At 42.5% G+C, this 17,138-nt stretch overlaps 1 protein-coding gene across 4 annotated transcripts in view; it reads left to right on the top strand.

Annotated features, from left to right (window-relative positions):
- wdfy4 (WDFY family member 4) overlaps positions 1 to 17,138 on the top strand; it is a 201,406-nt gene that overhangs the window by 171,493 nt on the left and 12,775 nt on the right. For all 4 annotated transcript variants that reach the window (XM_014198734.3, XM_014198716.3, XM_014198725.3 and 1 more), the window contains exons 59-63: positions 10,661 to 10,818; positions 10,999 to 11,157; positions 11,266 to 11,445; positions 12,309 to 12,512; positions 13,130 to 13,220. In XM_014198734.3, the coding sequence (XP_014054209.3) occupies positions 10,661 to 10,818; positions 10,999 to 11,157; positions 11,266 to 11,445; positions 12,309 to 12,512; positions 13,130 to 13,220 (792 nt within the window). The remainder of the gene's footprint in view (positions 1 to 10,660; positions 10,819 to 10,998; positions 11,158 to 11,265; positions 11,446 to 12,308; positions 12,513 to 13,129; positions 13,221 to 17,138) is intronic.

Raw genomic sequence — 17,138 nt, 5'->3', positions numbered from 1 at the left:
AGGTAAAAACCTCATAAATGTATCAGGTGTGGTTCAAATAGCCATAGTGAAAATCTATTGTTGAAGGAGATGCTTTTGGACCAGCGGAGGCTGCTGAGGTGAGGACGGCTCATAATAATGGAACGGAATGAATGGAATGCCATCAACACATGGAAAGCATGTGGACTGATATGTTGTGCAGCTCACTCGCTTGCAGGCGGTAAAGCGGCACAGAAGGAGAGGTATTACCTCTCCGCACTTTCCAACAGCTGTCAGGAAGCCTCAAGCACAATAGAAAATTCCCAAGACTGGGCTAAAGGCCTGGAGACTAGGCACCTGGAGACTAGGCGCAAGCGATGCGCATACTCTATCAACGACATGCGCAGACCAGCTGGCTGGAGTGTTTACAAACATATTCAATCTCTCCCTATCCCAGTCTTCTGTCCCCACATGATTCAATATGTCCACCATTGTTCCTGTACCCATGAAAGCAAAGGTAACTGAACTAAATGACTATCGCCCAGTAGCACTCACTTCTGTCATCATGAAGTGCTTTGAGAGGCTAGTTAAGGATCATATCACCTCTACCTTACCTGATACTCTAGACCCACTTTAATGTGCATATAGCCCCAATAGATCCACAGACGATGCAATTGTCACCATAATGCACACTGCCGTATCCCATCTGGACAAGAGGAATACCTATGTAAGAATGCTGGTCATTGACTATAGCTCAGCATTCAATACCATAGTACCCTCCAAGCTCATCATTAAGCTTGGGGCCCTGAGTCTGAACCCTGCCCTGTGCAACTGGGTCCTGGACTTCCTGACGGGCCAGCCCCAGGTGGGGAAGGTAGGAAACAACACCCCCACTTCGCTGATCCTTAACACAGGGACCCCACAAGGGTGCGTGCTCAGCCCCCTCCTGTACTCCTTGCTCACCCATGACTGCGTGGCCACGCATGCCTCCATTTCAATCATTACATTTGCAGACGACACAACAGTTGTAGGCCTGATTACCAACAATGACGAGAAAGACTATAGAGAGGAGGTGAGGACCCTGGCGGAGTGGTGCCAGGAAAATAACCTCTCCCTCGACGTCAACAAAATGAAAGAGCTGATCGTGGACTTCAGGAAACAGCAGAGAGAGCAGTGGAGAAGGTGAAAAGCTTCAAGTTCCTCGGCACACAGAGAGTGTGGTGAAGAAGGCGCAACAGCATCTCTTCAACCTCAGGAGGCTGAAGAAATTTGGCTTGGCCCCTAAGATCCTCAAACTTTAACAGATGCACAATTGAGAGCATCCTGTCGAGCTGTATCTCCACCTGGTACGGCAACAGCACTGCTCACAACCGCAGGGCTCTCCAGAGGGTGGTGCGGTCTCCCCAACACATCACCGGGGGCGCACTGCCTGCCCTCCAGGACAACTACAGCACCCGATGTCACAGGACGGCCGACAAGATCATCAAGGACATCAACCACCTGAGCCACGTCCTGTTCACCCTGCTACCATCCATAAGGCGAGGTCAGTACAGATGAATCAAAGCTGGGACCAAGAGACTAAAAAACAGCTTCTATCACAAGGAAATCAGACTATAGCCATTGACTATAGTCAATAGCCATCACTAGCCTGCACCTTAGAGGCTCCTGCCCAATATACATTGACATGGAATCACTGGTCACTTTATAAATGGAACACTAGTCACTGTAATAATGTTTACATACTGCTTTACTCATTTCAAATGTATATACTGTATTCTATTCTACTGTATTTTAGTCAATGCCACGTCCACATTGCTCGTCCTAATATTTATATATTTCTTAACTCCGTTCTTTTACTTTAGACTTGTGTGTATTGTTGTGAATTGTTAGATATTACTGCACTGTTGGAGCTAGGAACACAAGCATCTCACTACACCTGCAGTAACATCTGCTAAATATGTGTATGTGACCAATACAATTTCATGTGATTTGATATAACCATACTGTGTAACTATCAGAGCCTGCATGACAGGCCAAGATAGTGGTTTAAACGGACTTTGGCAGAAATGATCTATTCAGGTCATATCACCTCTTAGAAATCCTGTCTTAGGTCAGTTAGGATCACCACTTTATTTTAAGAATGTGAAATGTCAGAATAATAGTAGAGAGAATGATTTACTTCAGCTTTTATTTCTTTCATCACATTCCCAGTGGGTCAGAAGTTTACATACACTCAATTAGTATTTGGTAACATTGCCTTTAAATTGTTTAACTTGGGTCAAACGTTTTGGGTAACCTTCCACAAGCTTCCCACAATAAGTTGGGAGAATTTTGGCCCATTCCTCCTGACAGAGTTGGTGTAACTGAGTCAGGTTTCTAAGCCTCCTTGCTCGCACACACGTTTTCAGTTCTGCACACAATTTTTCTATAGGTTTGAGGTCAGGGCTTTGTGATGGCCACTCCAAAACCTTGACTTTGTTGTCCTTAAGCCATTTTGCCACAACTTTGGAAGTATGCTTGGGGTCATTGTCCATTTAGAAGACCCATTTGCGACCAAGCTTTAACTTCCTGACTGATGTCTTGAGATGTTGCTTCAATATTTCCACATACTTTTCCCTCTCATGATGCCATCTATTTTGTGAAGTGCACCAGTCCCTCCTGCAGCAAAGCACCTCCACAACATGATGCTGCAAACCCCATGCTTCACGGTTGGAATGGTGTTCTTCGGCTTGAAAGCCTCCCCCTTTTTCCTCCAAACATAACAATGGTCATAATGGTCAAACAGTTCTATTTTTGTTTCTTTAGACCAGAAGACATTTCTTCAAAAAGTACGATCTTTGTCCCCATGTGCAGTTGCAAACCGTAGTCTGGCTTTTTTATGGTGGTTTTGGAGCAGTGGCTTCTTCCTTGCTGAGCGGCCTTTCAGGTTATGTCGATATAGGACTTGTTTTACTGTGAACATAGACATTTCTATACCTGTTTCCTCCAGAATCTTCATAAGGTCCTTTGCTGCTGTTCTTGGATTGATTTGCACTTTTCACACCAAAGTACGTTCATCTCTAGGAGACAGAACGTGCCTCCTTCCTGAGTGGTATGATGGCTGCGTGGTCCCATGGTGTTTATACTTGCGTACTATTGTTTGTGCAGATGAACGTGGTAGCTGCAGGCATTTGGAAATTGCTCCCAAGGATGAACCAGACTTGTGGAGGTCTACAATTGGCTGATTTCTTTTGAGTTTCCCATGATGTCAAGCAAAGAGGCACTGTGTTTGAAGGTAGGCCTTGAAATACATCCACAGGTAGACCTCCAATTGACTCAATTTATGTCGATTAGCTTATCAGAAACTTCTAAAGCCATGACATCATTTTCTGGAATTTTCCAAGCTGTTTAAAGGCACAGTCAACTTAGTGTATGTATACTTCTGACCCACTGGAATTGTGATACAGTGAATCATAAGTAAAATAATCTGTCTGTTAACAATTGTTGGAAAAATTACTTGTGTCATACACAAAGTAGATGTCCTAACCAACTTGCCCGAACTATAGTTTGTTAACAAGAAATTTGTGTGGTTGAAAAACGAGTTTTAATGACTCCAACCTAAGTGTATGTAAACGTCCGACTGTATGTGGCATTGTGTTGTGTGACAAAACTGCACATTTTAGAGTGGCCTTTTATTGTCCAGGTGCACCTGTGTAATGATCATGCTGTTTAATTAGCTTCTTAATATGCGACACCTGTCAGGTGGATGGATTATCTTGGCAAAGGAGAAATGCTCACTAACAGGGATATAAACAAATTTGTGCACAAAATGTGAGAGAAATAATATTTTTGGGCGCATGGACATTTCTGGGATCTTTTATTTCAGCTCATGAAACATGGGACCAACCCTTTACATGTACCGTTTATGTTTTGTTCAGTATATTTAGCAGTCTTGTGGCTTGGGGATAGAATCTGTTCAGAAGCCTTTTGGTCCCAGACTTAGCGCTCCGGTACCGTTTACTGTGCGGTAGCAAAAGGAACAGTATATAACATGGGTGGCTGATGTCTTTGAAAATGTTTAGGGCCTTCCTCTGACACCATCTGGTATAGAGGTCCTGGACGACAGGGAGTCCGGCCCCAGTGATGTACTGGGCCGTGCGCACTACCCTTTGTAGCGCCTTGCGGTCGGATGACGAGCAGCTGCCATACCAAGTGGTGATGAAGCCAGTCAAGATGCTCTCAATGGTGCAGCTGTATAACTTTTTGAGGATCTAAAGGGCCCATGCCACTTTTTTTCAGGTAGAGGGAGAAGAGGCATAGTTGTGCCCACTTCATGACTGTGTTGTTGTGTTTGGACCATGATAGGTCCTTAGGTATGTAGGGGGTAGATCAGCTATAATTTTGCAGATTGATAAAAGTCACAATCTGTAATTGTCTGCATCATTTCCAATCCCACAGATATATTATTTTGGAAATATATATTATTTGAAATATATATTTCCTTTGTTATTTTCACCTAACCCTACCACCCCTACCCTAATTGGAGTAAACTAATGTACAACAATACTTCTATTTCTAGCTTATTCATACTATATACATTTTACGGACACAGTATATTTTACATTAGATATCTTTTGTTTGTTTTTAGTCCAAGCATTCAGCTACCCTCAACCCATCCCATTTATCTATGAAGAACATCCAGTTTTAATTTCTAGCTGCCATATATTTTTCCACTGTGCTGTGCTGAAGCTTTCTATTCTCATAGTTTCTACAGATTGTAAATCACCCAGCATTTCTATTTGCAGAGTCAGCTTCAAGTAACTGTTTTTCAGCAATTCCCGAACCTGCGACCAAAAACAAGCTACATATGGGCAGTACCAAAACAAGTGATTTAATAATTCTGTCTCTTTGCAGCAGTATACAGTACCAGTCAAAAGTTTGGACACGCCTTCTCATTCAAGGGTTTTTCTACATCGTAGAATAATAGTGAAGACATCAAAACTATGAAATAACACATATGGAATCATGTAGTAACCAAAAAAAAAAGTGTAAAACCTCTTGAAGCGCTGATCCCGTAATCGGGATCAACATCCAGCGAAAAATCAGAGCGCCATATTCATAACCAAATCTAATAATTTCTGATTCTCAAACATAGGACTATTTTACACCGTTTTATAGATACACTTCTCCTGAATCGAACCACGTTGTCCAATTTCAAAAAGGCTTTACAGCGAAAGCAAAACATTACATTATGTTAGGAGAGTACATCGTCAAAATAGCCACACCGCCATTTTCCAACCAACCACATGCATCACAAATAACCAAAACACAGCTAAATGAACCACTAACCTTTGACAATCTTCATCAGATGACACTCCTAGGACATGATGTTACACAATACATGCATTCTTTTGTTCGATAAAGTTCATATTTATATATAAAAACAGCATTTTACATCGGCGCGTGATGTTCAGAAAATATTTTCCCTCAAATGCATCCGGTGATCAGCGCTACAATTTACTAAATTACTATTCAAAAACATTTTTAAAATGTAATATTGTCATTCAAAGAATTATAGATTAACATCTCGTGAATGCAACCGCATTGCCAGATTTAAAAATAACTTTACTGGGAAATCACACTTTGCAATAAACGATGTGCTATGCTCAGAAAAATAGGCTAGGCGATACAGGTTAGCGCCATCTTGGAACCATCTAAAATCAAATATACTATTGTAAATATTCCCTTACCTTTGATTATCTGCATCAGAAGGCATTTCCAGGAATCCCAGGTCCACAACAAATGTAGTTTTGTTCGAAAAAGTTAAGCATTTATGTCCCAATAGCTCCTTCTTGTTAGCGCGTTCCGAAGGCAACTCAAAATGTACTGAAGTGCGCGGGACTTGTCGTCACGAGTGTGCAAAAAAAATATATTTCCGTTTGTTCAAACATGTCAAACGTTGTATAACATAAATCTTTAGGGCCTTTTTCAATCAGAGTTTCAATAATATTCAAGGCGGACGATTGCATTGTCTTACTAAACATTTCGGAACGAAAGGGTAACCACGGGCGCCCGCGTCATAGTAGTAATGGCCCTCCCCCTATGACCAACTTTCCAGGCCTCTCGTTCGGTCAGTTTCTACCGGAGAAGACTCAAACCACTTTGTAAAGACTGTTGACATCTAGTGGAAGCCTTAGGAAGTGCTAAATGAATCCTAACTCACGGTGTGTTTCATAGGCAAAGACTTGAAAGTGATTCCACGAATCAGAATTCCACTTCCTGTTAGGATCTGTCTCGGGGTTTTGACTGCCATATGAGTTCTGTTATACTCACAGACACCATTCAAACAGTTTTAGAAACTTTAGAGTGTTTTCTATCCAAATCTAGTAATTATATGCATATGCTAGTTACTGGGCAGGAGTAGTAACTAGATTAAATCGGGTACGTTTTAACAGGTTAACCTTTCTAGCGCAGGCGTTCCGCTAGCGACCCACCTCGACAACATCCGGTGAAATTGCAGAGCACGAAATTCAAATGACAGAAATATAAAGATTTAACATTCATGAAAATACAACTGTTATACATCAAAATAAAGCTTAACTTCTTGTTAATCCAGCTGCGTTTGAGTAGGAGGCCGTTTAAAATGGGCACGTATTTTTTTCAAAATTCGCTGTAGCGCCCCCTATCCTTAACGTGCGTCAAGAGGTTTTAATAAACAAATCAAAATATATTTTATATGAGATTCTTCAAAGTAGCTTTACCTGGAACACTTTTCCAACAGTCTTGAAGGAGTTCCCACATATGCTGAGCACTTGTTGGCTGCTTTTCCTTCACTCTGCGGTCCAACTCATCCCAAAGCAATTGAGTTGAGGTCGGGTGATTGTGGCGGGCAGGTCATCTGATGCATCACTCCATCACTCTCCACTAATATGCCCAATCTCTTATTGCCTGAGTGTGACTCCCTCCCCATGGGTTACTGCAGGCAGTGTTGCCAGCACTGCCACTACCTGGGTGGGGGTACTCCACTGGAATTCCCACCGGCTAGGTACAAGGTCATCAAGGTTCTCATTAGCAGCTTTGAGAAAATCCTTGAATATTATGCTCAGCCTTCCGGGGGCTTTGGTTTTTGGACCTATCCTGCCAGGCAGGCTCAGACTCTTGAGGGGCTGGTGCTGCTTTAGTGGGTCTCTGCATTCACCTTTCTGTCATGGCTGCATAGCCCTATAAAACAGACAAGGACTTCTACTTAGTGGTTGGGTCACGCAAGTGGGTGTCTAGGATATGATATGACAAAAATAAACAAACTGTACAGTTGTATTTTTATTTGAAAATGTATGTTCCATATCAGCACAAAAATGAAGACTCTCGCTCTGTCACAACTCCTGCTCTCAGACACACATGGGCTCTGGCATTTGCAACCATGTTCCTTACTCAAAACACACAGCCATCCCATCTTCCAACACACCTGCTTCACCTTCTTTCTTACGCATGTCACACTTCTGCCGCATGGCAACGACAGAGTGCCCAGACAACTCCTTGGGTGTCACGGGGGCATCCAGGGGTTAGACAGGCTAAACTGAAGTGCCCTCCCACTAACACCAGGCTCATGGTTCAACCATAACCTTGGATGGCGCTATGGGAAGCACGGCAGTTAAGGTCTGTAATCATATGGATCTCATCCATGTTGGGTTGAGGTGGTCAGGCAGAGATGGCTCCACCGAAAAAGTGTAAAAACCCAGATTTCTCCATTCCTACTATGTCCAGGAAAGTGGCGCCCTTACCTGGATCTTGCTGGAGAGGGCCTTGTACCATGAGCTCTTGTCCTCCCTGAGACAAGCTGGTATCTTGGGAAGCAGTTGCATGACAGGGGCTGAACCGAATGGAAGTCTCTTCCCATTGTACAGATTCACAAGCAGCAGCGTTTCTGCTGCTTGTGGACTGACTTCCATGGAGAGATCTGGGAAGAACATAACTTGCTGATTCTTGTAGAGTACTCTCCCTTTCACCCTGGCTGCATTCACCACGCGCATCTTATCTTTATAGTTTAAGAACTTCATTTTCAGAGCCCTCAGGGGTGCGTTGGGGTCGTATCGTGGGCCAGAATTCCGATGAGCTCTCTCAATGATAAAAGTAGAGCGGAGTGGCTCCATCTCCAGAGCCTCGGGAAGCCACCGCTCTAGGAATGAGCAAGCATAGCTCCCCTCAGCGCCTTCAGGGAGATGTACTAGTCTCAAGTTCGATCTCCTGCTGCGGCCCTCCAAATCAACTAGTTTAGAGGTAAGCGATTCAACCTTTTCCTCAAGAGTGATGGTCGTTGCCTGCAGGGCTATAACGTTGTCTTCGGTTCCAGAGATGCGTACCTTAGCCTGAGAGATTTGCCCAGCACATTCTTTGACTTCATTTTTAACATTGTCCACTGCAGACAGTACATTTTCAAATTTGATATAGAATTATACATTAATATCTTTGATGGCCTTGAGGATTTCGGAGCTAACGGCACTGCAAGTGTTTATCCATTCAGTCCTGCTTCCACCACTAGCACATGAAGCTAGCACGGCATCTTCCTCCTCAGACTATAAAATCATTAAGTCTGGCTTTTTGGTGTGACTTTTCTTTGTCGGCATTGTGGGTTTTGGAAGCTAATAATCTATTACTGCATTTCCTGGTACATTAAGCTTAAACCTCCTGTTGTGTTCCTTTCATGTTAATTAATTCTGTGTTCCCGGTCCAAAATGACCACCCCATTATAGCTGATTATAAATCCACAATAATACATATATTATCGCCTAATGTTGTGTTAGATCTTTTTATGAACTTAAGTTCTTGTGAACATTACACATTTTGAACTTCTATTTGCTATTCATGGCCTGTAAGCCTCTGTCACGTTCTTGAAAATGATCGGACCAAGGCACAGCATGAGTATAGTTCCACATATTTATTTAAGTGAAACTAACAAAACAAAACGTACAAAGACGGTGATGACGTAGTGCCCAAACACACTAACAATCAATCAATATCCCACAAAACACAGGTGGGGAAATAGCTACCTAAATATGATCCCCAATCAGAGGCAACGATAAACAGCTGCCTCTAATTAGGAACCATATTAGCACCAACATAGAAATAGACATACTAGATCACCCCCTAGTCACGCCCTGACCTACTACACCATAGAGAACCAAGGGCTCTCTATGGTCAGGGCGTGACAGCCCCATTGACATGAGCTCATACAACTCGTTTTTGAGTAAAAAAAAGCATAATGTATGGATTATTTTGACTATAACAAATATTCAGATGAAACATATTGTGCTATTTATCACAGACTACTTTGTGTCAAAGTTTAACAAGGTCTTTCTCCTCCTCACCAGTGTCATGATCAAAGATATGATTAAGAGCCTCACATACAGTATATCGGTTGGTCATTGTGAGCAAGGCCTCAAAAAAGCTTTATATACCAGAGCTGCAAGAAAAGTTCTATATATTATTGAAACAATGTTGCGAGTGTTTGTGAGAATGCCAACAGGTGTGGTTCCCATAGGGGAAATATTCTATTGGGGAAAGGTTCCCGTGGAGGTTGCCATGGAAACCAAAAAGGGGATTTTAATTTTAATTTTTACCTTTATTTAACCAGGTAAGCCAGTTGAGAACAAGTTCTCATTTACAACTGCGACCTGGACAAGATAAAGCAAAGCAGTTGACACAAACAATATAGAGTTACACATGGGATAAACAAACGTACAGTCAATAACACAATAGAAAAATCTATATACAGTGTGTGCAAATGTAGTAAGATTAGGGCGGTAAGGCAATAAATAGGCCATAGTGGCGAAATAATTACAATTTAGCAATTAAACACTGAAGTGATAGATGTGCAGAAGATGAATGTGCAAGTAGAGATACTGGGGTGCAAAGGAGCAAAATCATAAATAACAATATGGGGATAAGGTAGTTGGGTGGGCTATTTACAGATGGGCTGTGTACAGGTGCAGGTGTGTGTACAGGAGTGAGGTGTGTTTGTGTGTGCTCAAACACACATGCATGTGGGGGTCTGGGAAAGGGAGAGTATCCATCTGATGAATGGGCATGTACCTGCATTTATTATTTTTTTTAACTAATTGTAGTCCCTTTTTAATCCATATGACATGGGCTTACTGGCAGACAAAGTTTATTTGTATCCATCTCATATCATCATAGTCTCGGTTTAGATAGTAGATGCTTTTGTACTCTCTCTACTTTTTGTTTTCCTACATACCAGAGTTGCTTTCAAAAAAAAAATCTATATACATTTTAAGGAACTTTCAGATTTTTTATTGAACAAATAGAGAGAAGTTAGGTCAAATCTGGACTTTGACACATGTCGAAACCATAGATATGTGTGCCCAGGCTGCGGCATTACCGCTAGTCCAGGCAGGCTACCAGAGTTGCTTTCTGATTTCTTTATTTTCTGTTGCCTGACCCAGTAGGCCAGATAGTTTTTGGGGACAGAGAGGTTCTTATCTTAGAGAACAACAAACCTGTCCTACGTCCCTCTATTCTCTCCATCTTTTCCTCTCCTCACCCTTTCCCTCTCGTCTCTTCCTCTCCCCCAGAGCTCCTTCGTGGTGCATTAGGCCAGGTGGTTTGTGTGAATAAAGAGGACCTGGACTTCTTTTACCTCCTTCTATTCATATCTCGATCTCTTCTTCTCCTCACCCTTTCCCTCTTTTCTCTTCCTCCCCTTCAGAGCTCCTTCGTGGTCCAGTAGGCCAAGTGGTTTGTGTGGACAAAGAGGTTTTGGTCGTAGAGAAGAACAGACTACTGATCCCTCCTCTGTGGAATGTCTACTTCTCCTGGGGCTTCCCTGATAACTCCTGCTCCTTCGGACACTACACCACTGAGAAAGTATGTACACTATGGAGACCTTTTATTCACTTACTCACACTAACAAAGGTTAAATTAGATATCTATCCATCCATCCATCATGAGGTAGCAACATGACATGAAGCTTTAAAGTTGGCCAAACCATTTCCAACATAGACAATGGGTAACATTTGTGTGTGTATTTCTATTTCCCTCTCCTAGACCTTTGCTGTATGCGAGAGTGTGTGTGACTGGGGGGAGATGCTGTGTGCAGCGTGTCCCAACCAAGCTACCATAGTCACTGCTGGGACCAGTTCAGTGGTGTGTGTGTGGGATGTTTCCATCAGCAAGGACAAACTCACTCACATGAAACTCAGACAGGTGTGTGTGATGTGGTGTGAGTGTGATGTGGTATGAGTATGTATCTAGCCCAATACACAGTAAAATGTGTGTGTGTTTGATAAAGTGAATCTCATATTGGTCTCCCAGGCGCTGTATGGTCATACCGATGCAGTAACGTGTCTGGCGGTGTCTGGCGTTCATGGAGTGATAGCCAGCGGTTCTCGTGACCTCACCTGTATACTGTGGGACCTTGAGGAACTCAACTACATCACTCAGCTACCTGGACACAAGGCTAGCATCACAGCACTTGCTATCAATGACCTCACGGTGAGTCTACACTTTCTTTTACCTCTTTCACATCATTATCTCGCTCTCTCCCTCTCTCTTTTTTCTCTCTTTTTTCTCCCCTCACAAGGCCAGAATCCATGTGCTAACTATCAACAACATCTGAGAGTTGACCTCTTTCTATACCTCCTTTTGTATCCGTCTATCGCTTTTCTTTCCACTTTCTATTTCTCTCTTTAGTGGGATCCTGTTGGATCCTGCCTGCTGACTGATAAACATGTAAAAAAAAAAGTACCACACAAGTACATAGGGACCATCATCGTTTAGCCAGTCTATTGCACGAGCATTCCTGGAACTCAGAATGAGGGAGGGAGGATTCCCTTTTCTGGCTGCACACACATCCTCTACTATTCTCGGTGCTCATAGGCCTACCATGTGTGTGGTCACTGATAGAGACACGTTTCCGTTCATTCCCTCATTTGTTTGTATTTGTATTTATTATGGATCCCCGTTAGCTGCTGCTTCCAATACATTCACAGATTTCACAACACACTCTGTGCCCTCAGGTCCCTACTCCACCACTACCAAATATCTACATGACTAAATCCATGTGTATGTAGAGTGCGTATGTCATCATATGTATGTGTGTGTGTGCATGTGTCTGTGCCAATGTTTGTGTTGCTTCACAGTTCCGCTGTTCCATAAGGTGTTTTTTTAATCTGTTTTTAAAATCTAATTTTACTGCTTGGGACAGTTACTTGATGTGGAATAGAGTCCCATGTAGTCATGGTTCTATGTAGTATTGTGTGCCTCCCATAGTCTGTTCTGCACTTGGGGATTTGTTGCGTGGCCAACCCCTTTTACCTGTGTATGTGTGTATGTTAACCCTCTCCTCTCTCCTTCAGGGTGAGATAGCATCGTGTGCAGGGCCGGTCCTGTACCTGTGGAGTATGAAGGGTCAGTTACTCACCTGGCTCGACACATCCTGTGGCTCTGATGTCACTTCCTGCAGCTCAGGTGGGGACATCCTGTCTGTCTGCTTCACTCAGAGACACGAGTGGGATCCACGAAACGTTATAGTCACTGGCTGTGCTGACGGGATAGTGAGGGTAAGAGAGTGAGAGTGTGTGTTTGCTAGTTCTTATTCGACAACTGTGTATGTGTGTCTTGCCTACTACTTACTAAAACTACCTAATGTGTACTAATCATACTAAATACTATTTAGAACTTACTGTTTAGTAGAAATGTATGCAGTAAGCATCAAATATCAACATACTAGGCTAACCCATAATGACAATGCGTCATATAATGCAAAATTGCATTGTTTCCTACCATTCGTTAATTTTGTACAATGGGTCCCCTTATTTGATTATCAGCTAATTATCAGCTTTTGTCAAACACAAGTGGGTTTGAACATACTTTTTTTTCTCACTAGTGTGCAGCGGATTCTACTAAATGAAAGGCAGAGATGAGTTTGACATCCTGGCATTTAAAGCATATCTAATTTTTGAGATTTCATATACTATAAAACCTTATATTATCGCACAGCTCATCAGCCTACTACTTGGAACACAAGTACGAGTATTCGGACCCGGCCTGATTGTTTGTGTGTGTGTGCATGCGCATCAGGGTGTTGTGGGAAGTTTACGTGTGTATGCACGTGCCTATGTGCATGTGTGTCTGTGTTTAATGCGTTCAGTTATGTTGGATTGTTTGTGTGTAACAGATCTGGAGGACGGAGTACACTAGAACATCACCTGATCCTCCACAGCAGCCCACATCCCCAGGACAGGATGAGCCTGCAATGAACATAGACGGTAATGCTAATGCTAATTTCATGCTAATAACAACAAGACATAAATATTCCTCAAATGAGAAGAATATGATTTTTTTAAAACACTTCTGGTTCATAATCAAATAAGTGCTTTTACACTCCCCCACATATTCATTTGGACAGTGAAGCTAAAACTTTTAATTTGGCTCTATACTTGAGGTCAAATGTTTCATATGAGGCGACAGAACAGAATGTCACATTTTATTCGAGGGTATTTTTATACATATCTGTTTTAGCGTTTTTAAAAATAAAGCACTTTATGTATCTAGTACCCCCATTTGAAGGTGTCATAAGAATTTGGACAACTCACTTAAAAGGGCTCTATTTTCGGCTGGTACTAGTGTCAAACACACGTTAGTTTGCATTTCGTCATGTAGAAACTGGCGCACTGCCATTTTTCAGCACTAACACTATGTTTGGCAATATACCTGTCTAACATCAGTTCGCTTGCGCTGAGGTGGGAGGGATGGCACTATTTGAAGTGTGTCCTTTAAAACAAGAGCAAAAGTGACAATTTCATGTAGCGCTAATGGGAAGTTTTAAGACACACAAAAAGCAGGTCTTAACGGTATCGCAGTTTATAAATGGATGGATTTTGAGAGCGGAAGTGCAGCCTATCCAGCCATGACGCACAGTGCCCATGGAAGGAGAGATGTGCCCTTTGTGCCTGTGAATCTCGTTTTTAGAAAACATTAAAAAAATATTGGTTTCCCCCATTTTGTTTAATTTGAGTAAAAACAAAGCATTGCATAGGTGCATCTATTTTATCCTTGCCATAAACCAAAAGTAGACTAAGAATAAAGGGGTTTTAAATGGTCTACTGAGGGTGCTTTTTAAATGGTCTACTAAGAGATTTTTGCCCTCTTGCTTTTTCATTATTTACAATTCACATACCTGTATTTTGCTTGTTCACGTAGGCTATCCATCCACACTTTCAAAGAGCGCCCCTCGTCCGATTACCAGTCCAAACTATTCAGTCCTCCTATGATGCCATTTTTTTGAGAATCTGCCTTGCACATAGGCAACGATGCAATTGACAGGAGCCTAGTATTTTGTAAAGACGTTTGAATTTTATGCATTTTTATGCATTTTTATGCATTTATGCATGATTTCGTCCCACCTACGTAACAGCCAGTGAAATCCCGTGGCGCGTTATTCAAATACCTTAGAAATGCTATTACTTCAATTTCTCAAAAATATGACTATTTTACACCATTTTAAAGACAAGACTCTCGTTAATCTAACCACACTGTCCGATTTCAAAAAGGCTTTACAACGAAAGCAAAACATTAGATTATGTCAGCAGAGTACCCAGCCAGAAATAATCAGACACCCATTTTTCAAGCTAGCATATAATGTCACAAAAACCCAGAAGACAGCTAAATGCAGCACTAACCTTTGATGATCTTCATCAGATGACAACCCTAGGACATTATGTTATACAATACATGCATGTTTTGTTCAATCAAGTTCATATTTATATCAAAAAACAGCTTTTTACATTAGCATGTGATGTTCAGAACTACCATACCCCCCGCAAACTTCCGGTGAATTTACAAAAAAATTTACTAAATTACTCACGATAAACGTTCACAAAAAGCATAACAACTATTTAAAGAATTATAGATACAGAACTCCTCTATGCACTCGATATGTCCGATTTTAAAATAGCTTTTCGGTGAAAGCACATTTTGCAATATTCTAAGTAGATAGCCCGGCATCACAGGGCTAGCTATTTAGACACCCAGCAAGTTTAGCCTTCACCAAACTCCGATTTACTATTAGAAAAGTTTGATTACCTTTGGTGTTCTTCGTCAGAATGCACTCCCAGGACTTCTACTTCAATAACAAATGTTGGTTTGGTCCCAAATAATCCATAGTTGTATCCAAACAGCGGCGTTTTGTTCGTGCGTTCCAGACACTATCCCAAAGGGTAAAGAAGGGTGACGAGCACGGCGCATTTCGTGACAAAAAAATTCTTAGTGAATTTAATCTTGCTTATTGACTATGTTTGCCTCGTCCTATGTTCAGACTGCAATTTACAGTCGGCCTAGCCCCTATATCAGTGTGAACGCTATAGCATATGTTTAACAATGGATTTCCATATTGAAGCAATTACAACAATGTGGACTGCAAATAGTCTGGATAGCAATTTGACTAGATGTTCATGAGTCTTGTGGCTTGGGGGTAGAAGCTGTTTAGAAGCCTCTTGGACCTAGACTTGGTGTTCCGGTACCGCTTGCCGTGCAGTAGCAGAGAGAACAGTCTATGACTGGGGTGGCTAGAGTCTTTGACACCGCCTAGTATAGAGGTCCTGGATGGCAGGAAGCTTGGCCCCAGTTATGTACTGGGCCGGTCGCACTACCCTATGGAGTGCCTTGCGGTTGGAGAAAGAGCAGTTGCCATACCAGGCAGTGATACAACCAGTCAGGATGCTCTCAATGGTGCAGCTGTAGAATCGTTAGAGGATCTGAGGACCCATGCCAAATCTTTTCAGTCTCCTGAGGGGGAATAGGTGTTGTCGTGCCCTCTTCACAACTGTCTTGGTGTGCTTGGACCATGTTAGTTTGTTGTTGATGTGGACACCAAGGAATTTGAAGCTCTCAAACTGCTTGACTGCAGCCCCGTCGATGTAGTCCACAATCATCTCCGTTGTCTTGATTACATTGAGGGAGAGGTTGTTATCCTGGCACCACACGGCCAGGTCTCTGACCGCCTCCCTATAGGCTGTCTCGTTGTTGTCTGTGATCAGGCCTACCACTGTTGTGTCATCGTCAAATTTAATGATGGGTTGGAATCGTGGCAGTGCAGTCATGAGCGAACAGGGAGTACAGGAGGGGACTGAGCACGCACCCCTGGGGGGCTACTGTGTTGAGGATCAGCATGGTGGATGTGTTGTTACCTACCCTTACCACCTGGGGCGGTCCGTCAGGAAGTCCAGGATCCAGTTGCAGAGGTAGGTGTTTAGTCCCAGGGTCCTTAGCTTATTGATGAGCTTTGAGGGCACTATGGTGTTGAACGCTCAGCTGTAGTCAATGAATGGCATTCTCACATAGGTGTTCCTTCGTCCAAGTGGGAAAGGGCAGTGTGGAGTGCAATGGCGATTGCATCATCTGTGGATCTGTTCGGGAGGTATGCAAATTGGAGTGGGTCTAGGGTTTCTGGGATGATGGTGTTAATGTGAGCCATGACCTGCCTTTCAAGGCACTTCATGGCTACAGACGTGAGTGCTACGGGTCGGTAGTCATTTAGGCAGGTTACCTTAGTGTTTTTGGGCACAAGGACTATGGTGGTCTGCTTAACCTGTTGGGTCTAGGGGGCAGCATTTGCACGTCTGGATAAAAAAAATGTACCCGATTTAATCTGGTTACTAATCCTACCCAGTAACTAGAATATGCATATACTTATTATATATGGATAGAAAACACTCTAAAGTTTCCAAAACTGTTTGAATGGTGTCTGTGAGTATAACAGAACTCATTTGGCAGGCAAAACCCTGAGACATTTTCTGACAGGAAGTGGATACCTGATGTGTTGTATTGACTTTAAAGCTATCCCATTGAAAGACACAGGGGTTTAGGAATATTTTGGCACTTCCTATTGCTTCCACTAGATGTCACCAGCCTTTACAAAGTGTTTTGAGTCTTCTGGAGGGAGATCTGACCGAACAAGAGCCATGGAACGGTGATGTCCCATTAGACACCTGGCGCGCTACTTCATGTTGGGTACCCTCGTTCCAATACGTTATAAAAGGCTATGCATTCGTCCACCTTGAATATTATTCATGTTCTGGTTAAAAAAGGCCCTAATGATTTATGCTATACAACGTTTGACATGTTTGAACGAACGGAAATATATTTTTTCCCCTCGTTCATGACGAGAAGTCCGGCTGGCTTACATC

This window comes from Salmo salar, chromosome 01 (genome assembly GCF_965601325.2).
Source record: "Salmo salar chromosome 01, fSalSal1, whole genome shotgun sequence".
NCBI classification, from domain to species: domain Eukaryota; kingdom Metazoa; phylum Chordata; class Actinopteri; order Salmoniformes; family Salmonidae; genus Salmo; species Salmo salar.
Note: the sequence above shows the minus strand (reverse complement) of the source record. Positions and strands in the feature narration are given on the sequence as shown.